At 63.4% G+C, this 22,676-nt stretch overlaps 1 protein-coding gene across 3 annotated transcripts in view; it reads right to left on the reverse strand.

The window, feature by feature from the left end:
• Positions 1-562: 562 nt before the first annotated feature.
• The window catches only part of RGS11 (regulator of G protein signaling 11), a 31,487-nt gene continuing 9,373 nt past the window's right edge, over positions 563-22,676 (reverse strand). The window contains exons 5-17 of one of the 3 annotated variants that reach the window (XM_048866616.2): positions 22,176-22,227; positions 21,523-21,581; positions 20,958-21,034; positions 13,716-13,792; positions 10,436-10,504; positions 7,539-7,562; positions 6,859-7,045; positions 5,668-5,781; positions 5,073-5,188; positions 4,538-4,625; positions 3,437-3,575; positions 2,014-2,096; positions 563-1,695 (exon numbers count right to left, since the gene is read on the reverse strand). In XM_048866616.2, the coding sequence (XP_048722573.2) occupies positions 1,569-1,695; positions 2,014-2,096; positions 3,437-3,575; positions 4,538-4,625; positions 5,073-5,188; positions 5,668-5,781; positions 6,859-7,045; positions 7,539-7,562; positions 10,436-10,504; positions 13,716-13,792; positions 20,958-21,034; positions 21,523-21,581; positions 22,176-22,227 (1,212 nt within the window). In that variant the 3' untranslated portion in view covers positions 563-1,568. Of the gene's footprint in view, positions 1,696-2,013; positions 2,097-3,436; positions 3,576-4,537; positions 4,626-5,072; positions 5,189-5,667; positions 5,782-6,858; positions 7,046-7,538; positions 7,569-10,435; positions 10,505-13,715; positions 13,798-20,957; positions 21,035-21,522; positions 21,582-22,175; positions 22,228-22,676 lie in introns of all 3 variants that reach the window. The other 2 variants (XM_048866618.2, XM_048866617.2) reach the window with 2 other exon arrangements.

Raw genomic sequence — 22,676 nt, forward strand, 5'->3', positions numbered from 1 at the left:
TCTGCTCTCAGGGTCGACACCGCTGCTGGGCTGGGCCCCTCCCCAGGCTGGGCCAGACTGGCACAGCAGCCCATGCGCCAAGGGCTAGGCCAGAGGATGCCGAAGTCCCACTGGGCCAAACAGGCCGGGGAGATCGTCCCCAATCCACCAGCCCCTGCAGCACTCCAGGCCACGTCTGGCTCCAGGTGCCAACTCTCTCCCGTCCCCTCCCTGGGGCAGGGCAGCAAGGTTCGAACTGACAAGGCCTGGACTCTAATACCAGGCCCAGCCACTGTACCCTGAACTGCAGGGGGAATGCTGCCGGGTGGGGGGGCATAGAGGGTGGCAACCACTCACCAGGAGGCCTCTGCCCCTCGTGGCCCTTTGCAGGAGGCACCAGGGCAGGACAGGATGGCGCTGGACAACACGACTGCTCTGTGGCCCCTGGCCAGGCTGTGCCAAGCCCCCTCTGGGTCCCACCCATCGCACCCCCTGTGCCGATTTCCATACGGGGCAGGGCTTTGCTCACCCCCTCCCCTGGCAGCACCCCTCCATTGCCAACCCCCAATGAGAGAGGCCAGAGTTGCCCATAAGTTGTCCTTTATTAGTGGCTTTGTTCAGTGAGGCGGGGGGAGGGCAGCACCAGAGCAGGGTGCTCCTGGCAGGGTTGGGGTACGGAGAAGGGTGACCCTAAGGGAGGGGCTGTGCTCAGTCACAAACCCAGGCTGGCACAGAGGTCTTGAGTTGTGCCACTCTGGGGCAGGCTCTGCTCCTGCCCATCATTGCCCCAAGCCCTGGTATTCATGTGCCAGCGAGCACACACACCCCCCGCCAGCCAGGAGTGGGCAGCTCAGTGAGGGGAGTCAGACCACGTGTGTCTTGGCCCGTTGCAGCCACTCGCCCCATAGAACCACCGGGGGCAGGGAGCTGGGGGTCACTCTAAGAGCTAAGGCAAAGGGAGCAGGAGCTGCCCCAGTGGTGCTGTGCAGGGGGCTCCGGAGGGCTGGGCACACAGGCTCCCGGGGCATATGGCTTTATCCTTTAGTGTCAAGGGCTGTGGCTGCCCTGTGGGAGGGGTTGAGGGGACCACTCTGAGGCTGAGCTGCTCTGCACTGGCATATAAGCACCCATCTCCCTGTGCCTGATGACGTGTGTGGGGCCCGGGGGTGCTACAGGCTGGGTCTGCCCCTGCCAGAGAGCCTGGGATTGCATTCATGCCAGGGGGTGAGAGCCCGCCCTGCATGGGCAGCTGGCCTCCCCATCTCTGCCACTCTCCCACAGGGCCCAGCCCAGGGCAGTCACCCTCCTTACCCAACTAGCCACCTGCAGCCGTTGGACAAGAACAGACCCCCCACAGCCGGCCCACGCTGCCCTGGCACTGCCTAGGTGGGGCAGGCCAGAGATGGGTCATTGCCTCCAGAACACCCTGTCTGGGGGGCCTGATGCCACAATGGTGAGCCAGGCTGGGGGAGAAGCAGGTGCCCCATGGGGCCCAGCAGTTGCTGCCCCACCTCATCCAGCCCCTGCCCCCCGTCAGTGCAGAACGCTCAGCCTGGAGTGGGTGGGGGCAGGTGGCAGGTGAGGGGATCCTAGCTCTCCATGGGGACAGCAACCGCCTTGCTCTGATCCTCGGCCTTCGCCTCCGGCTCCCCCGTGGGCAGCAGCAGCGCTGGGCTGGGGCTGGAGTGACGCTGCTTCCTCATGAATGGGAAAACCCTGCCAGAGAGAGCCACAGGTCAGTGCCCAGGGCTTGGGCAGTGAAGGGCAGAGTTAGCATCCAGGGTGAGGTCAGCACCCGGACGGGGGCTATGTGGGATGCGTTTAGTACCAGGAGTGGGGACAGCGTGGGGTGGGGTTAGCGTCCGGGGTGAGATTAGCACCCAGGGGTGAGTGAGCACCTGGGGTGGGTTAGTGCCTGGGACGGGGCAGTGCTGAGCGAGCTTGGCACCCAGCAAGTCCCTGGCCTCTCCCCTGCTCATCCTGCAGGCCTAGGCTGGGCACCCTGTGTCCACTGGCTGCCTGGGCCCCACTCACCGTTTCTTGGTCTCTGGGGGCACGATGGCTTCTGCCAGCAGGCTGCGGTACAGCTCCGACTTGAGGAAGCGTGGGTACGAGTCCTGGGGGCAGTGCAAAGCATGAGGAGGGGGGATGAGCCCCAGGCCAGCCCAACTACGGGCCTCCTCACTGCTCTTCTCCCTCCCAGCAACCAGCCCTCCCCACAACCCCTCCCCCACTCCTCAGTGACCAGCCTGGGGGTGCCTCAGTTTCCCCAAGGCAGTTCTTAAGTGTCTAGGTGGTGGGATAAGGGTGTATGATCATTGCAGAGCCCTAGAGGGCAGGTGTGTGCAGGGGTCTGGACAGATACAGTGGCCGAAACGCTGTTTCCTGGCAACTGATGGCCTAGCCCTTCCCCCCAGTGAGGTGAGAGCTAAAGGGTTGGCGAACAAAGGAATCAGGTGACCTCCTGGCCCGGGAAAAGGAGGGGCTGGAGGGAGTTTCAGTTTGGGGCTGGCTGGAGACATGGAGTGAGGGGCAGATGTGGTTGTCTGGCTCACTGCCCCCCAAAATGGACCCAGCTGAGGGGTCCTGCTCTCTGCACCTACAAGCTCTGTTTTAGACTATGTTCCTGTCGTCTGATAAACCTTTGTTTTATTGGCTGGCTGAGAGTCACGTCTGACTGAGGAGTTGGGGGGCAGGACCTTCTGGCTTCCCCAGGAGCCCCGCCTGAGCGGAGTCACTGTGGGAAGCGCACGGAGGGGCAGAGGATGCTGAATGCTCCGAGGTCAGACCCAGGAAGGTGGAAGCTGTGTGAGTTGTGTGCCCTGGAGACAGGCTGCTCACAGGAAGGCGACTGCCCCAGAGTCCTGACTGGCTTCATGGGGAGCAGTTCCAGAGCATCGCCCAGGGACTCCGTGACACCCTCCCCCACTTCTCAGTAACCAGCCTGCCCCACGGCCCATCCCCTGCTCCTCAGTCACCACCACACTGACCAGCTTGCCCTGGAGAATGCCCTTCCCCCCCATCCTCCAAGTAGGACCAAAAAAAAAAGGAGCACTGGATAAATTCATGGAGGTTAAGTCCATGAATGGCTATTAGCCAGGATGGGTAAGGAATAATGTCCCTAGCCTCTGTCTGTCAGAGGGTGGAGATGGATGGCAGGAGAGCAATCACTTGATCATTACCTGTTAAGTTCACTCCCTCTGGGGCACCTGGCATTGGCCACTGTTGGTAGACAGGATACTGGGCCGGATGGACCTTTGGTCTGACCCAGTATAGCCGTTCCTATGTTCTTATGTCCACCCCCCCTCTGCCCATGCTGCCTGCTCGGGCTGGTAAAGCTGCAGCCCAGTGCCCAGGGCTCTCCCAGCCCCGTGGGTAACCTGGGGCAGCTGAAGCTGAGGAGGAGGTGCCAGTGCCCAGGGGAGGGGCAGGTGTGGGGGCAGGGCCCAGCCCCCACCTTCTTCATCAGCATGTAGATGTGCATCTGGGCATCGTCCATCACGTAGCGATGTGGCGTCTTGATGCCCTCCAGGGTCCTCTCCATGGTCTTGCTGTCGATGTTCACCCAGCGGGTGGCGCCGGGGGCCAGGAACTGCCTGGGGAGCAGGACACACACCCAGCCTGAGCAGGGCTGGCTCAGGGCCATGCGGGGTGCTCCTGGGCTCCCAGCAAGGGCACCGCAGGGGCAATGGCCAGGGGGCTCCCCCTGCAGGTTTGAGGGGCAGAGGCCATGGGCTCAGACCCCACCCCGAGCCCCATCCACACAGCTCTATCAGGGCACCCGCCAGGTCAGCTCAGGTTGGGGGTCGGCAGCTAGAGAGAAGTTGGAGGAGTCCCCTACAGGTTCCCAGGTCCCCAGATCAGCCAAGCCCCACCCCCACCCCCACCTCCCCACATGCCCTGTGCCCCTCCTGTGCATCTGGGACTGACACCTCCCCCCAGCCTCTCCTGCGTGTCTGGGACTGGCACATCCGCCCCCAGGCTCTCCTGCGTGTCTAGGGCTGGTATGCACCCCTCCCCCAGGAGGTGAGAGCCGTGCCAGCTCTCCAGAACCATGCTCCGCACTGTGCTCGGAGCCACAGGAAAGAGCTGCCCCGGGGGACCCCGACGTATAGGCCCCATTGGGCTCTAATGCCTTGCAGAGGGGACCACACACCGCCCCCCTCTGGCTTGACGTGTGGGGTCAAGTGGGGGGCAGAGCATGGGACAGGGCACTGAGATAGATGGGAGTCCACGATGCAAGCACAGGGGGAGCATGTGGGGGCTTGGCATGGTGGGGGTGTGGCGGGGGCTCGGTGCAGTGGGGTCTCAGGGCGGTGGGGCTCTGTGAGTTGGGGGTGTGGTGGGGCACAGCAGGAGTGTAGTAGGGGATCGCTGTGGCAGGGGCTTGGCACGGTGGGGATGTAGTGGAGGCTGGGCACAGTGGGGGCATGGCGGGGGTGTGATGGGGGCTCAGCAGGGCACTCCCAGATAGATGAAGTCTATGATGTGGGCAATGTGGGTACAGCAGGGAGCACATGTGGGGCGTGGTGCAGTGGGGCCACAGCCGGGCACTCACTGATAGATGGAGTCCACGGTGTCGGCGATGCGGGCCTGCTCCCCGTAGCGCAGCTCCTCACACGCCTCCCAGAAACTCAGGTTCTCGGCTGGCGGGAGAGAGACGATGTTGGCAGCAATAGAGCAGGGAGCAGCCCAGCCATGCGGCTCACGCTCCAGCTGGGCCCCGCAGGGCACAGGTGCCCATGCATCGCCGGTGAGCGAAGGACGGGGAAGATACAACCCCTGTGGGGGCCACGTGCAGAGGAGCCATGTGAAGGAGGATCCCTGCCGGGCGCTCTGCTGCCGGCCGTGCCAGCCCCTGGACCCCTGTAAGCCCAGCAGGTGCTTGAGCCGTGGCTGGAGTCCTGTACCCATGGCACTGGAGGGGGCTCTCCCTGGAGCTACCCCACAGGAGGGGCCGCAATCCCAGGCCTTCTCCAGCCAACCCCGGCAATGGCTCCTCCTGCCAGCAGGACCCCGTTGAGCAGGAGGGAGGAGCCAGCCCCAGCCTGGCATCGTTGGCCGAAGCCAACCGGGCAGGGTAGGTCACTCACCGCTGAACTCCTTCTTGAGGAACTCCAACAGCTGCCTGCGGCCCAGCGTGTCACCCAGCAGCTCACTGAAGCTGAAGCCCCAGCGCTCCACACGCAGCTTGGTCGGCGTTGTCACCCTGCGGGGGAGGGAACCGAGGTCACGGGGGCTCCTGCTGCCACTGACCCCCGCCCTGAGACAGGCTTGAGGGAGCCCCAAGGAGTTCGGCCCTGAGCTGGGGCCCCAGCCCCTCATCCTGAACCAGGCCCACACCTCCCCGTCTGGAAAGTCCCCACTAGCTCAGGCTTAGCAGCGCCCCCAGGACCATGGCAGCACAAGGCTGGGCCCGGCCTGCCTGTCATGGTGCCTGGGTTCACAGTGTCCCCCAGTGGCATGGCAAGGTCTCCAAGCAGGCCCCCTGGGCCAGCGTTGATCAGTGACCCTCCCCGCAGCACATGGCAATGGGGCAACGACTGAGGGGTCCAGGAACCCAGTGCCCACTGCCTGCAGCACACTGATATTCTTCCGGCCCCTGCCAGCCCCAGTGCTGGGGAGGAACCAGCCACAGGCTGGATCCCCACACTGCGGCCTGTGCTGCCCCCTGCCCCGGACGCTTACGTGGGGGCGTTCATGGCCCAGTATGTGGTGTCGTCCGTGATCCAGGGGTTACTGGGCAGGCAGCCCGACATGATGGGATCGTGGGGCACGTACTGCTCGTTGAATTTGATGTACCTGCCAAGGGAGGAGTGATGGTGAGCACGGCTGGGCTCTCCGCATGGCCTCCACCCAGCAGACAGGTCCAGCGTGGGGCCGGTGGACCTGGGAGCTGTGCCAAGCAGCACTGGGGAGCAGGCATTGCTGCTGCTCTGTCCCACATGTCCTGCCAGTGCCCCCCAACAGATAGATGGACAGGTAGAGCCTGGCGCCTTGGCAGGCCCAGGAAGGGCCGGTCTCCGAGGGCATAGGCTTGCTTTCCCTTGCTGCCCGGGCGCTCTCTGGGAAGCACTCCCGGATGCCCAGCCTGCTGCTGGTTCCCAGCAAGCCCTAAGGATGAGACATGGCTCAGAGCCAGGGCTCCAGCCAGGCCTCGGGGTGTGTGTCATGCTGCACAGATTCTGTCAAAGCCCTTCCCAGCCCCACGGCCCGCTGCACTGCCCTGCATCAGCCCTGGGCATAGGGCCTGGCCCCAGGGCGATTCCTAGAGGGGCTCCCTGTTTCTGCAAGCACTATGTCACCCCCACAAGCAGCAGGGCCAGGGGCCAGCACAGAGTCAGCTTCTGTCTGTGAGGGTCACACAAGCACCAGCCACAAGAGGCTGCAGTGTAATGCTGAAATATGGACACTGCCACTTTTGGGGGCCCAGGACTGGTCTAGCAGGGGCTGTGGGTCAGGATTGAGGGGCACCGGCAGAGCTGGGGGGTGGAGGGAGCCCCAGGGCTGGGATAGCAGGGGCTGCGGGTCAGGATTGAGGGGGACCAGCAGAGCTGGGTGTAGCTCCAGCCCTGGAATAAAAATCCCACTAGCTAAACCCAGTGGGGCTCTGGGCCTGGGATGCTAATATCCTAGTAGCGCCCCCTGCTGGAAAAGGGAGTCACATGGAGTAGGTGTGGCTCCCACTGGGCACCAGCAGCTGAGGGGAGAGCCTAGCGTTATTAGGTGTGAGTGGAGCTGTCTACACCCCCTCCCCCAGAGCCAGGGGCAGCTACAAGGTGTTTGCATGAGTGGCTCAGCCCTGTGCCCAGGGACATGGAAATGCCACTGAGGCTCCCCGGGGCCTGCCCCACCCCCCACCTGGGGATGGCAACTTACCCCTCCAGGCAAATGGAGGACTTCACGCGGGTCCTGCCCATGGCCTTTCGGCAGCACTCGATCTGGGTGCGGGCGCAGAGAGGAGTGGGGTTGAGGAGAGAACAGCAGTGCCCGGCCAGCCCGAGAAGCAGGGCACAAATCCTGGAGGGACAGGAGCTGCTCCGGCTGTTACCTACCCCCACGCTCCCTGCCAGGCCATGGGGAAACAGCGAGAGCCTGAGCCAAGCCCGGGGTGCCTGATGCCCAAACCTCCCCACTCCTCAGCCCTTTCTGGACAGATTTAGCAACGCTTCCCCTGCTCCTGGTAGGGCGGGATACAGGGCACAGCCATGGGCATGGCCCATCCACTCTACACATGCCCCTCAGCCCTGGCACGGCAGACACAGTCCCATGCAGTAGCACTGGCTCAGCCATCACTGTGGGGTTTCCAGCAGGGTCACGATCATGTCAGGAAACCCACAGGCCTGGCTGGGCGAGCCACGGGCCATCAGCAGCCTCCCTTCCACCAGGCTCCCTGCGGGCCTGGTTGGACGAGCCATGGGCCATCAGCAGCCTCCCCTCTGCCTGGCTCCCTTAGCTCACTGGGAGGCTCTGCACAGTCCGAGAGCCAAGGCTCTAGGGAGCAGCCTGCCCATCCACTGTCCAGCGTGCGACTGGGCCGGCACCAGCCTCGCACTCACCTCCCGCTTGTAGTAATCCGTGTTCTCAGGCTGAAAGAGACCGACAGAGGAGTGTGAGCACCCAGCCGAGCCCCCAGAAAGGCCCTGCTGCGAGCCAAGAGCTCGGCCGTGCCAGCCCTGCCCAGAGAGGGTTCACCCCAGCATCTCCAGGCTTGGCTGCTAGCCCGCCTTGAGCCATGCCAACCGCATGCCCATGGCACTCCCAGCTGCATCCCAGCCCAGCCAGACTGGGGCTATGGGCATTGGGCAGGCTCTGGAGGGCGCTTTGCTCTGCCCACTGGGGCAGCCACACTGCATGGGGCCCCCCACTCCAGCTGGGCCAGGGCCAGTGCAGGGCACAGGCCAGAGCCCCGGGGGAACAGCAGCAGGATTCCAGTCTCCCATACTCCCAGCAGGGGAGAAGGGAAAGCAGCAAGCTGCTCAGCCATGAACCCAACACCAGGGTGATGGGCACCTGCAAATGCCCCCAGCACACATGGGTACCCATCCCCCAGCAGGCAGCTCCTCACCGCACAGGAGGGGAGGGGTCAGGGGCCAGCACTGGCACAGAGCTGCCTGGTACCATACCAGGCGGGTGTCCAGGAGAGCGGGGAGCCAGGCAGCCAGGGGGAAGTGGAGGGCAATGCCCTGGCATGCTGGGCCGTGCAGCCACCAGCTGGCCGGAAAGGATGGCACAACTGCACAGTGCCAGCGGAGAGGGTGTGGCACCCTGCTGTGCAACTGCCAGCACAAACCCCAGAGCTGCAGCCCCTGGTGCTGCCCAGCCCCATGCCCGGGGTGGGAGATGGGGATCCGGGATGGCCCAGAGCCCTGTTCCAGCCACAAGAGAGCACTGCCCCTCCCCACGGCCTCCTTCCACGCCACCCAGGAGGCACGGTCACCAGCCCAGCCCACGCTCACACATCAGTAAATGGGGGAGCCTGGAATAGAACCCAGGAGTCCTGTCTCCCAGTGCCCTGCTCTAACTGTGTGCACCCCCCAGCCCTGTGCAGCCCGGCCCATCACACAGGCCCCGTCGTGGGCAGCTCTGGGTTAGGGACACTTACTTGGACAGAAGACGAGGCACGAGACAGGAGAAGAGAAGAGAAACAAAGCCAAGCAGTTAGTAAGGAGCCGGCCCGACAGACGGACAGGAGAGGAGAGGAGCCCCCGGGGGCTGTGTTAGTGACACCACGACACACGGGACGGGGCACCAATAGCCGCTGAGCGACAAACCCCCCCGAGGCCAGCCATGGCTCTGATGGCGCTCGGCCCCCATCCCAGGGCTGGCTTGGCTAGAGGCCAGGCCCACGGCTCACTGCAGCAAGGGCTCTGGCCAGGCCGGGAACTCCATGCTGAGGATGCAGTGCCCACGGGGCAGCCACTCGGACTCTTTGCGCCTCTCGGCACCTGCTGACATTGCTCCCCGAGGACGGCGGCTGGCTCTCCTGCCAGGGCTCTGAACAATTGCCGTGGCAGCTCTCTGTGGCCACTGGGGAGGTGAGGAGAGGGTGCCCAGAGCTGGCAGGCGTCGGGCAGGTCACGCTAGGACAGACAGCCCAGGAGCACCAGGCCCAGCCTGTCACCCAAAGCAGCTGGCGTGGCCAGGGAGTGGCTGGCTGGGTCAGGCGCTGGCAGAGCAGATTTGTATTCACTGGATAGCCTGGCAACGGTGCGCAGGGAGCGTCAGGGCCAGAGGGCTGGCAGGGCGGGCACTGGATGCGAGCTAGGGGAGCTGGGGGAGGCCTGGCCCTCAGGGCTCTTGTCTCCCCAGCGGATCTGCGGGGCCCAGCCCACTGTGGATTCCCAGCCGTTAGCAGAGCTGGGGGATCAGTGAGCAGGTGGTGCACACAGCGGGGAGGACGAACTCCACACACAGGGAGGGGAGAGAGCAGAGACAGGGTGGGGAACAGCTGGGAAAGAGATGTTAATACACCCGGGGACTAATCCCAAGCAACCCGGTGATGCTGAGGGGCCCAGGGTGAGAGCAGCAGTGACCTGACTGGAGTTTGCAGTGCCTGGGGCTGGGCACAGACAGGATCATGCCCTGGGGGCTCAGGTGCACCCACAGCTACCAGCGGGCCGAGGCGATGCTGGGGGCCATCCTGAGGACAGGAGAGCCAGCATCGCCTCCCCCAGCTCTGGGTTAGAACGGTTGCGAGCTGCTCTCGTGCTTCGGGGCCACGGCCAGTGGCCGCACCAGTCAGCGGGGAGAGTTTCGCTTTCTCTGACGCATCAGAGATGGGTCCCAGCTGGGGACGGGCCAGCGGGCTCGGGGTGGGACAGAAAGTCCTTGACACCTGGCCGCTGTGCTCTGATCCCCAGATGGGGGGGCGGGGGCGGCGGGAAGGAATTTCCCCCAGCACAGATTGGCAGGGACTTTGGGGGGTTTCCAGCCTGGGGCCCATCTGGGCACGTCTCACGTAACCAGTTTTCAGGCACTGGTGCACCGTGGTCCCGCTGGCGAGAGCTGAAGTCCCTGGGCAGGGGTAGCTGGCTGAAAGGTCTGGACTGGGTGGTCTAATGGGCACTTCTGGCCTTGAGCTGTGAGAACCTCTGAGCGTGAGGAGCAGCTCATGGGCTTCGGGAGGCTCCCAGACCTGGCTCCACGTCTGTTCCACGTGGCTGTGGGACTCCGCCGGGTCGGGCTAAGGAAGCACATGGGAGCCCAAGGGAAGCAGCCCTGGCTGGGCCAGTCTTTACCTAGTCGGACTGGGAAGAGCTAAGCAGCTTCTCAGACAGGCCCGACAGCAGCCTGTGGCAGTCTGCTGGGAGCACTGTGCCCCTGCACAAGTGCCCTGGCAAATGGGCAGTGGGGAACAGCCCTTGGCTGGCCCCAGGGCAGGGTGTGGCTGGCACAGAGCTCCTGTCCCAGCAAGAGGGAGGGAGGGAGGTGCACACCCTGACAGGACACTCACCAGCTGCACCCGGCTGATGTGGCAATTCCTCCGCTCCGGCCCATGCTCCATCACGTTCAGGGCTCCCGGCTGCCAGAGGAGAGAAAATGAGGTCAGGACCCCACTGACTGCCTTCCCCAGTCCCCGTAGCTCGCATCCAGTGCCCATCCCGTCACCCCTCTGGCATCGGCCGCCAGGACTCTTGTGCAGAGAACCTACCTCAGCTCTGAAATCCTGGCACAGGGAGCGCCAATCCACCTAGACCTGACCTCATGGGACCGGTGCAGTGCCTGGGGCTCGGCACACTGACACCAACTTAACACGCACCTCGGGGAGCTGCAGCAGGGGCTGGCAGGGCCCAAGGGGCTATGCGGGGGCTCTAGAGCTGGGGGATGCTGAGCGACGGGGTGAGCTGGTCAGCCCATCAGGCTGCGAATGGTCTACTGGGGGGTGGGGGGAGGACTGGGGGCTCCCGCTTGGGGGAAAGTTCACACCACACTGGGCGTGGTCACCCCTTAGCACTTTCCATGCCAGCCTCAGGGCTCCCAGGGGCACAGGGCCCCATGCCCAGGTCCCCGGGCACATGTGGCTACACGGGACCCCTGTACTACAGGCAGCTCTCTTCTCCACCTGTTCCCCATGGGCCCAGGTACCAGAGTCAACGCAGAGCAGGGCCCTCCGTTCAACCCCCAAGCCACGCTCGGCCCTCGGGCTGGCGGCAGGGCCCCAAGGCCAGCTCTTTGTGCTGCCAAGCAGGGTATCAGGGCTAGCTTCTGTCTGGAGACGCGGTAGCCCAGGCTAAGCATGCTGGGATAATCCTGCCATGGTCCCAGGGTCACTGCCAGGAAAGGGGCTGGAAAGCTCCAGGTCTTGTGCAGTCAGACCCACACCAGCCAGCAAACACGCAGTCCGATTTTCAACAGTACCCCCAGGCTGGGGCACCCCCTGCGGCCGGACGGGCGTCTCGAGCAGGGCTGCCCAGTCTGGGGCCCGGGCTCTGCCAGCAGGTGCAGCCACGGAGGGCAGAGTTGGGAGCAGGGCACAGCCAGACACACATGGCAGCAGGCTCAGCACTCTCTGGTTCAGCCCAGTTCCCCAGGGGGTAGCTCTCCATCACAAAAAGAGCCCCTCAAGAAGCCCGCTGCAGCTTGGCCCCATGGATCCCTGGGGGGCTGCAGCCTGGGCCCGGTCCCGCAGTCCCGAGGACACTAGCTATCCTGGAGCTGCCTGGGGCGGGAAATCAGCGCTCCCTGCATGTGGGACGTTTGGACGACAGGTGGCCTTGGGTGCTGCTGCCCCGACGCGCTCCGGACGGGCCCTGCGCTCCCCTTACTTCCCCTCACCCGGCCCCTCCAGCAGGGAAGACCCGGGCGCAGGGCAAAACAGCAATCCCGCCGCAGTGCCCAGCCCCTGAGCTGGGAGATCCCCCAGGGACTGCAAGGCCCCGTCTGCCTGCCCAGCCCCCATAGCAGCAGGCGGTGACTGGCATTAGACTAAAGGGAAGGCAGAGGATTTAACGCCAGCTGTTGTGGCCCGCTCCTGTGAGCCGGCGCTAATGCTCTGAGTGCTGCTTGCACCCGTCCTCTGGGAGAGCGCGCCAGGCCGGGCATGGGGGCAGCTGGCCTGGGGGGTTGAGAGGGGAGCTGCGCTCCTGGGCAGAGCTGCAGGGAGCTGGCACAGGGCTGTGTGTGCCCCACTGTGCTGCACGGCTGGGGAAAGGAGACCCACCCTCTGCGGTGCTGAGCTCTGTGGGGGTGCGGGATTCGTGGAGTGAGGTGCTCGGAACCAGCCAGCACGGAGTGGGGGGAGCAGCCCCAGCTTCCCTGCCATTGAGGGGGCTCTTCCCTGCGCCAGCCCCCAGCTGCTGCCCATGCCCTGGTGAGTTGCAGCCTCATCACACCATGACACAGGGGTTAAGCCCTGCCAGGGGAGGGACGGCTACCCCCTTCCAGGGCTACCAGGCTCGTAGTGGTACCAGGCTGGGTGCCCCTCAGAGCACTGGAGGGCTGCCCAGAAAGCCAGTGCCCTCTGGTGGGCAGGGAGGGGAGGGGCTGATGCACGCCTAGCTGGGGCAGTCGCTGCCAGCAGGCAGCACCAGGGCAGGCGGGTGGCCTCTAGGCTCCTCACTCACTGCCTGGAGCCAGCACCTGACCCTGTGGGGGTCGGGGCAGATGGGGCTCCCCGGAGGTCTCATGGAGGGAGGCCTCAGTGGGACTCTGAGCTGCCAGCACAGGCAATGATGGGACAGCCCCCTGCCCCCCAAGGTGGGCTCCGCAGGGCCCATGTCTCAGCCAGGCTGACTCCGACAGGCTGGGAGGCTGAGTCCCAGGGGCCGGATGCCAGGGTCCCTGAGAATTCCCCCTCACCGCCCCGCCCAGCCTCTGCAGATGTCTGCCCTCAGCTCTGCTATGGCCCAGCTCCTTTCCCTACAGGGGATGTGCGGGGCTCATGCCCAGCACCGATGGCACTCAGGGCGGCTGTGGCAGTGAGGCAGGCGTGGTGTGCCTGTCCCATGGCTGGAGAAGGGACTGGAATGCAGCTGTCACCCCACCACACAAGGCTGGCCATGCCCCACCTCCGGGGGGTTGCCCTGCCAGCCACGTCTCACCCCACTCCTCCCCAGGGGCTCTGCCCAACCAGCATGCCCCGACCCACCCAGGGGTCCTGCCCCACTGTCCCATCTCGGGGGTCCCACCCTGCCAGCACACCCCGCCCCTGCCCTGCTCCACCCCAGGGGCTTTGCCCCACCATCATGACCCACCCTGTCTTCTGCTCTGCCCTGGGGTCCCATCCCACCCCAGGGGGTCCCGCCCCACCCTCTGTTCCACCCTGAGGGCCCACCCTGGGGGTCCTGCTCCACCGCCCTGCTCTGTTCTGAGGGTTCTGCCCTGCCGGCACACCTCACCTCACCCTGCCCCACTCCACCACCCTACCCCGGGAGTCCTGCCCTGCCACCCTACCCTGTGGGCCCCACCCTGAGGGTCCCGCCCCTCTGCCCTGCCCTGCAGGTCCTGCCCTGCTGGCACGCCTCACCCCACCCCACACACCATACCAGGGGTCCCGCCCTGCTGGAATGCCTTACCCTGCCCCACCCTGGGGGTCCTGTCCCATCACCTTACCCCGGGGGTCCCATCCTGCTGGCGCACCTTACCCCTCCACAACCGGGGATCCCACCCTGCCAGTGCACCTCACCCCACCTCATGGGTCCTCCTGCCACCCTCAGGGCTCCCCAGCAGCCCCACCAAGGCGTGCACCCTCCTGCTATGAGGGGCCCCAGGGCTCTGGGCCGGCATGGCCTTACCGGGGGCCTGTTGACCAGCCAGTAGGCCTGCTCCTGGCAGTCTATGACGATACGATCCCCCTTCCGTCGCTGCTTGGCTGCCCTGTCAATAGAAGGGTAGCATCAGAGCACGGCGTTGCCAGGGGCAGCCGCTCACACCAACCCCTTAGCCAGCAGGTGTCACGGAGTGTGGGGGAGTCCAGGCCCTGCACCCCTCTTCCAGGGATTCACTGAGACTCTCAGCCAGCCAGTAAAACAGAAGGTTTGTTGGACAACAGGAACACAGTCCAAAACAGAGCTTGTGGGTACACCCAGGACCCCTCAGTCAAGTCCTTCTGGAGGAGCAGGGAGCTTAGACCCCAGCCCTGGGGTTCCCTGTGTTCCTCCACCCAGCTCCAAACTGAAACTAAACCCCCCTCCCACCCCCCCCAGGAGGCTCTCTCCTGCAGCCAGTCTTCACATTCCTGGGCAGAGGTGTTACCTCCCCCTCCCTCTCCTGGCTCAGGTTACAGGTTCTCAGGTCTCTCATCCCCAGGGCACATTCCCAGGTCAACACTCCCCCCTCCCTGCTGCGTCACATCGTCACATCTCTCCCCCCTTCGAGACTGTACTGAGCGGGGTCACGCTGACCAGTGACTTGGGGAAGTTTGGGGCCACCTCTCCGGGACAGCGCATCCGCTATCAGGTTGGCACTTCCCTTCACGTGGACCACGTCCATGTCGTAATCCTGCAGGAGCAGGCTCCATCTCAGGAGCTTGGCGTTGGCTCCTTTCATCTGGTGCAGCCAGGTCAGGGGAGAGTGGTCGGTGTAGACGGTGAAGTGTCGCCCGAAGAGATAGGGCTCTAGTTTCTTGAGGGCCCACACCATGGCCAGGCACTCCTTCTCGATGGCCGCGTAGTGTTGCTCCCGGGGTAGCAACTTCTTGCTCAGGTACACGATGGGGTGTCTCTCCCCCTTTTCATCCTCCTGCATTAACACCACCCCCAGTCCTGTGTCTGAGGCATCGGTGAACACCACAAAGGGCTTGTCAAAGTCTGGGTTTGCCAGAACTGGGCCACTGACCAGAGCCTCCTGCAGCGCCCGGAAAGCCTCCTGGCACTGCTCGGTCCAGACCACCTTATCTGGCTTCCCCTTCTTGCACGGCTCTGTGATGGGGGTGCCTATGGCGCTAAAGTGGGGCACAAATCTTCGGTAGTATCCTGCCATCCCAATAAAGGCTTGGACCTGCTTTTTGGTGTGGGGAGCGGGCCAGTCTCTGATCACCTCCACCTTGGCTGGTTCCGGCTTTAGGCGGCCGCTCCCCACCCGATGGCCCAGGTAAGATACTTCAGCCATCCCCACCTTGCACTTCTCCGCTTTTACAGTCAGCCGAGCCCCCTGGAGTCGGTCCAGCACTTGGCTAACCTGGGACACGTGGTCCTCCCAGGTCTGGCTAAAGACACAGATGTCATCAATATACGCCACGGCAAAACTCTCCATCCCCCTCAGTAGCTGGTCCACTAGGCGCTGGAAGGTGGCCGGCGCTCCCTTGAGGCCGAAAGGCAGGGTCAGGAACTCATAGAGCCCCAGAGGGGTGATAAAGGCCGATTTCAGCCGAGCCTCTGCATCCAGCGGCACTTGCCAGTAGCCCTTTGTAAGGTCCATGGTGGTAAGGTACCGAGCTCCTCCCAGCTTGTCTAGGAGCTCGTCCGGTCTGGGCATGGGGTAGGCATCAGATACAGTGATGGCATTGAGCTTCCGATAGTCCACACAGAACCGGACCGACCCATCCTTTTTGGGGACCAGCACCACCGGCAAGGCCCAAGGGCTGGCAGATGGCTGGATCACCCCCAGAGCCAGCATGTCCCGGACCTCTCTTTCCAGGTCCTGAGCAGTTTTCCCTGTGACTCGGAAGGGGGAGCATCTTATCGGCGGGTGCGACCCTGTCTGCATTAGTCAGATTAGTGCGTCCAGGCTGGTTGGAAAACAGCTGTCGGTACGGATGCAGCACCCCCCTGACCTCAGCTTGCTGGGCAGGGGTTAGCTGATCCGAGAGGGGAATTGTTTCCAGGGGGGAACCAGCTCTGGTCCCAGGGAATAGATCTACTAAAGGGTCATCTCCCTGCTCCTCCCACTGTCCACACACGGCCAACACCACATTCCACCTGGCATAATATGGCTTCATCATATTCACATGGTACACCCGGCGGTGGTGCGCCCGGTTCGACAGCTCCACCACATAGTTTACCTCATTGAGCTGCTTGACGACCTTGAAAGGGCCCTCCCAGGCGGCCTGTAGTTTGTTCTTTCTCACAGGGATGAGAACCATCACCTGATCCCCGGTGGCGTAGGCACGGGCCCGCGCCGTGCAGTCATACCAGACCTTCTGCTTCTTCTGGGCTCGGGCCAGATTCTCCCTGGCCAGGCCCATGAGTTCAGCCAGTCTCTCTCAGAAGATCAGGACATACTCCACCACTGACTCTCCATCGGGAGTGGCCTTCCCCTCCCATTCGTCTCTCATCAGTTCCAGGGGGCCCCTCACCCTCCTTCCATATAACAGTTTGAAAGGCGAAAATCCGGTAGACTCCTGGGGCACCTCCCTGTACGCGAACAGCAGGTGAGGTAAGTACTTGTCCCAATCCTGCAGGTGCTGGTTCATAAAGGTTTTCAGCAGCATCTTTAGCGTCCCATTGAACCTCTCCACCAGCCCATTGGACTGGGGGTGATAAGCTGAGGCCCAGTCGTGCCTCACCCCACATTTCTCCCACAAGCACCGGAGCAGGGCCAACATGAAGTTGGAGCCTTGGTCTGTCAAGACTTCCTTGGGGAACCCCACTCGGCTGAAAATGGTCAGGAGCGCATCTGCCACGGTGTCTGCGTCAATGGAAGCTAAGGGCACTGCCTCGGGGTAGCGGGTGGCAAAATCTACCACCACCAGAATGTATTTCTTCCCCGACCGGGTCGTCTTGCTGAGAGGCCCCACGATGTCCATGGCCACCTTCTGGAAAGGCTCCTCTATGATGGGCAAAGGTCTCAAAGCCGCTTTCCCCTTGTCCCGGGCCTTCCCCACCCTCTGACTGGGGTCACAGGATTGGCAATACTGCCGGACCGTGGTAAAGACCCCGGGCCAGTAAAAGTTCTGTAGCAACCTCTGCCGGGTGCGCCGGATTCCCTGGTGCCCTGCGAGGGGGATGTCATGGGCCAGGTACAGGAGCTTGCGGCGATACTTCTGGGGGACCACCAGCTGCCTCCTGATCCCACAGGACTCTACTTCCCTTATGGGAGCCCATTCTCAGTACAGGAACCCCTTCTCCCACAGGAACCTCTCCTGGCAGCCTCTCCTCATGGTCCGTCCCACACTGAGGTCAGCCAGGTCCCTGAGCTTCTGCAAGGAGGGGTCTTTCCTCAACTCGGCCTGGAACTCAGCGGCTGGGGAAGGGATGGGGCCCGGTTCCCCCTCAGTGGCCAGGTCTGAGGCCTCAGCCTCTCTAAGCCATGCCCCTCGGCGCTCCCTCCCCACCAGGGTAGGGTCCTGCGCCTCCAGTGTGGTACCCTCCCCAAGGTCAGGGCGCAGTGCCCCTCGCCGGCTCTGGCTACGGCTCACAACCAGGGCGGTCTGGGGCTTGCTTGGCCAGTCCTCTAGGTCTCCCCCCATCAAAACTTCAGTGGGCAAATGGTGGTGTACCCCCACATCCTTGGGGCCCTCCTTGGCCCCCCATTTCAGGTATACCCTTGCCACAGGTACCTTAAATGGGGTCCCGCCCACCCATGTCAGGGTCAGGTAGGTGTTGGGCACCACCCGATCTGGGGCCACCACCTCGGGCCGGGCCAGCGTCACCTCCGCGCCCGTATCCCACTGACCTTCCTCCCATCCACCTCCAGGGGAACAAGGCACTCTCTCCGGAGGGTCAGCCCCGCGCCCACCCTGTAAACCGAGCACCCTGAGTCCAGAGCCTCCAGCCCTCTGGCGGAGCTGGCCTGGGGTACTCTTCCCTCCGGAGCAGGTGGTAAGCTGGCAGCCCCCCTTGCCTGGGTCGTCTGCCCCTCGTCCAGCTGAGTCCCTACCCAGTTAACCCTGGGTAGGTTGGGTCTGCTCAATTTGTCCCTGAGCCCGGGGCACTGGGTCTGTACGTGGCCTCTCTGGCCACAGTGATAGCAGCTCAGGTCATGTTGGTCCCCTCGAGCGGGTTGGAGGGGCCCGACGCCAGGCGTTCCCCTTGCGAGGGGGTTCTCCCTATTTCCCCGCTGGGAGGCCCCCTGGTGACTCTCTCTCTGCATCGTGCCCCTCTGCCTGTTCTTTTGGGACTCCTCCCTGCTACCCACTGACCGACTGTTCACAAACTCGTCGGCCAGCTGCCCTGCGTGCTGGGGGTTCTCTAGCTTTTTGTCCACCAACCACAGCCTCAGGTCGGAAGGGCACTGTTCATACAGTTGCTCCAGTACAATTAGGTCAAGCAGGTCCTCTTTAGCTTGGGCCCCAGATGTCCACTTGCAGGCATACCCCTGCATCCGGTTGACCAGTTGTAGGTAGGTGACCTCAGGCGTTTTACGCTGACTCCGGAACCTTCTCCGGTACATCTCGGGGGTCAGCCCAAACTCACTGAGCAGGGCCTGTTTGAACAGTTCGTAGTCCCCAGCCTCCGGCCCTGTCATTCGGCTGTACACCTCCACGGCTTTGGGGTCCAGTAAGGGGGTGAGAAACTGGAGCTTGTCTGCAGGGTCAACCCTGTGCAGCTCGCAGGCATTCTCAAAGGCAGTCAGGAAGCTATCTGTGTCCTCCCCCTCCTTATGCTGGGCCAGGAAGCACTTATCAAAGTTCCTTGCAGTCTTGGGTCCCCCCGCACTCACCGCAGCTGGGGCCCCACTGCTCCTCAGCCTGGCCAGCTCCAGTTCATGCTGTCTTTGTTTCTCCTTCTCCTGACGTTCCCTCTCCTTCTCCTTCTGCTCATGTTGACGTTGTTTCTCCTCATGTTGACGTTGTTTTTCATGATCCTCCAGCTCCCTCATTTTCATCTCCCTCTCCCATTCCAGCTGCCTCCGCTCCAAGGATGGGGAGCTTCGCCGGGAGGATCCCCTGCTGGCTGCCGTGGTCAGGGTGCCCTCGGTATTCGCTGGGCTTCCCCCAACCCCTCCCCCAGGCATAGGTAGGAAGGGTCTCGGGATGTCCTGGGCAGCAGTCTGACCCCTCCCAGCCTGGTCAGGCCCCAGGACCCACGCCGCCGGGCGGCTTCCCTCAGGGGCAGGGATCGGGTCATCCAAGCGATCCCTCTCCTCCAACTGGGCAATCAGCTGTTCCTTGGTGGACCTCCCGATGCGCAGCCCCCTCTGCCTGCACAGCTCCACCAGGTCACTCTTAAGGCGTTTAGCGTACATCTCCCTGCTGGCCACTCGCAGGCCGGGCAGCTTTCTACGGTTTCCAGGAAAAGCCCCTCATGTGCCAGTCCTTCTTGAGGTCACCACCTCTTTGCCAGGGTCGAGCTGCAGACTCCTCCGCCCCTGGGACTGCTCGCTGCGATCCCCCGGGGGATCCTGTTACTGCAAAAGTCCTTCTCTCTGGTCACACACTCCCAGGGGTTAACCGCCCCATGAAACCGTCTCTCTCTGAATCTTCAGCACGCCCGGTCCCCGTCAATCCCCCTTCGTTTTACTGTTCCCCAGTCACTTACTGCAGGAAGCGCCATTCACGGGGTGCAGGACATCCCACCACTGCCACCAGTTGTCACGGAGTGTGGGGGAGTCCAGGCCCTGCACCCCTCTTCCAGGGATTCACTGAGACTCTCAGCCAGCCAGTAAAACAGAAGGTTTGTTGGACAACAGGAACACAGTCCAAAACAGAGCTTGTGGGTACACCCAGGACCCCTCAGTCAAGTCCTTCTGGGGGAGCAGGGAGCTTAGATCCCAGTCCTGGGGTTCCCTGTGTTCCTCCACCCAGCTCCAAACTGAAACTAAACCCCCCCCCCAGCAGGCTCTCTCCTGCAGCCTGTCTTCACATTCCTGGGCAGAGGTGTTACCTCCCCCTCCCCTTCCTGGCTCAGGTTACAGGCTCGCAGGTCTCCCATCCCCAGGGCACATTCCCAGGTCAACACTCCCCCCTCCCTGCAGGGCAGACGGCTTCTGGCACCTCCAGGGGAGGGAGGGTAGGAGAATCATGCCAGGCCTTGGCCTTCCCCCATGTGGGGCAATGGAAGCTCCAGGCCCTGCCTCGCCCAGAGGGGTGCCCGCACTCATGTCCAGTGCTTGAACGTACCCGCCTGGCTCCATAATAGTCCTGCCAAGATTGGCAGCTCCCTCGGCCTTCCTCCCAAACGCCATGCTCAGGCAGAGCCGCCCTGGGCTCCAGTGCTTGGACACCGCAGTCCCTGCTTCGCTCAGCCAAGCTGTGGTTGTGGTTGGGTTGGGCACTGACCTGGGCGACAAGCCCCTACAGCTGGCCCTGCCCCCAGGCACCAGGGCAGAAACACTGCAGCCTCTGAGCAGCCACTCCCAGCACCTGCCCCAGGAGGCGGCGGGAGGGAGCTGGCCAGGCCGTGAGCAGCCGCTAGCTGGGCCCGAGGCCCTTCCAGTCTGTCGGGCCGTCCCTGCGGTGGTCACTCGCCAGTGCCCGGCTGGAAGGATTTCCCGCCCCACTGTGCTGGGTTCATTCTCAGCACTCAGCAACGGCTTAGTGTCCAGGCCCCACGGGCTCCCTGGTGGAAGTGGCCCGGGGAAGCTGGGGGTGAGGGCAGCTGGGAAGGGTGGGAGGAGGTTTGTAAGGGTAGATCAGCAGGGAAACTGTTAACAATGCAACCACTGGAATTCAGATCATCTGTGCTTCACAGACACAGCTCACCCTGGCCAGATTCCTTTGGGTCTGCGCCCTGCTCAGCCATTCACGCTAGGGCAAAGCGGGTGTGAGATGATCCACTCAGAGGGTAGGCGGGCACTGGTGCTAATGACTGCCCAAGGTACTGGGTGACTGGCCTATGGGCTCAGACTGCCAGTGGGCACAGGCACACAGCTTGGCATTAGTGCTCATGGTTCTGTTTGGACCTGGGGAGCCCATGATTTTGGGAGGCCACGCGGGGATGGGCCTGGGTGCCAGTGAGTGCCGAGCCCCCAACACATACAGCACCCCCTACTGGTCACTTTGCAGCGTGACTCTGCAGCAGAGGTCATCAAATTGCCACAGCCCTGGGCATACTGATGCCAGCTGAGCCAACATGGGTGGGCAAAGCACTACTTGGGCCTGGGCTCCCCCCAGCCATGCTGCAGTGCTGGGGTTCGGTCCACTGGATGGGACTCACCGGAGCTGCTCCCGTGCCTGCATCACCACAAAATCCCAGGTGTGATTGATCCTCTTGTGCAGCAGGTTGTAGTTATCCTAAAGCGAGTGTAAAAGGCAGTCAGTTGGGCTGGCCCTTCCCCCACAGGGCTCCCCAGACGGACCCATGCCAAGCAGGGGTGTGGGGCCCCCAAACCCAAATTCAAAGGGCTCTCCAGCGCTGCCTCTGCCTGCAGCCTCCTAAGCTCACCAGGACTCCCAATCCATTGACTCCCCTCATCTGCTCCCTGACCGTCCACAGCCCCCTGCTGTCCCATCCTGGGCTCCCACCACAGCTCCACCCATGCCCCTTAATCCCAACCCCCCATATTTCAGACATGGGCTTGTGTTAAGGAGAGACTCAGAAGTGGCTCAGGTGAGACAAATGTCCACTAGGGGCTAAGCTCAAACTCACTGCACTTGTGACCTAAAGCGGGTTCGGATTTGCTGACATCTCTCCTGGGCGGACGCTCAGTTCCCTGCCCCCCTCCCCCCCCATCCCTGTGCCCCACAGGGCTGTGATGGACTGCAATGGGCAGAGCTCATACCTTCTCGTGGTCTATCAGGTCACCCTGCTTGCGGATGTTCTTCTTTGCCAGGTAGATTGCTGCAGTGAGGAAGAAGGGCTGTGTCAGGGTGGGGAGCCCTTGAGGAGGGGGAGCCCATGGCCACAGAGCTGGGTGGCCCTGGCAGCCTGGGCCTGGCACTGCCTCGGCTTTGATCTCTCAGGAGGAGTCATGCTAATGGGCGCCCGTTCCCTTTTGCCCATGCCCCCCCAGGGGAGACCTTTTCCCCTCTGTACTAGGAGGATGGCATCAGGCAGGGTCAGGGGCTTGCCCATGCCCTCAGGGCCAAGATCAGAAGGCAGGACACCAGGCCTCCAGCCCTGGGCTCTGGCTACGTTTCCCCCAGATGGGACTCTGGGGAACAGGAGTCAAACACAGCATGTCCCAATGGAGGGGGGGGCACCGGCTTGGGGAACTACAAGGCCCACGGACACCACGCTGGGACGGGGCCTTCCCTGCTCACATGGCAGCTGGCAGCCTGCACCCCAGAGCCGTGTTTCCTGCAGATAGGGGGTGAGCAGGGAGGGCAAGGGGCACAGGGCAACCCTGGCTGCTGCCAGAACCTGGCCATGGAGACAGGCCTGATGAGCCAGGCAGCCTGTACGCTGCGTGGGGCAGGGAGAGACGACACCCACCATAATCCAGTTCTGTGGCCGGCCACTTGGAGCTTGTCCAGAAATAAGGAGTCTGTGGACAGACAGAGACAGACACTGAGCGGGAGCTGCGAGGGTGGGTTGCTGGCCCTGGCCCCACTGGGGAAGGATCTGTGCCAGGACTCACTGGGCTGGGGATGGGTCTGGTAATGAGCCAGATCAACACCGCCAACAACCAGGCTCCTGGGGAAACTGCGGGAAAGCTCCAGGCCAGAGATGTGGGAGCAGATGCCCTCAGGACAGCCCTTCTCCACGGGCTGGGCTTCTCTGGTCACAGCTACAGGACACAGCCCAGCCAGCCGGGCAGCACCTGGTGAGCCCCAGTCGTGCAGCCCCTCTGCTCACAGGCAGAGCACAGCAGACTTCCCTGCATGCCCGCCAGCCTGCCTCTGGGGACGCGTCCCGCTGTGCTCAGAAACAGTGCATCCTGGGAGATTTCAGAAGGTGCCTGCTCACATTCACTGGGGCTCCCTGCCAAAGGGG

This window comes from Caretta caretta, chromosome 10 (genome assembly GCF_965140235.1).
Source record: "Caretta caretta isolate rCarCar2 chromosome 10, rCarCar1.hap1, whole genome shotgun sequence".
Classification (NCBI taxonomy): domain Eukaryota; kingdom Metazoa; phylum Chordata; order Testudines; family Cheloniidae; genus Caretta; species Caretta caretta.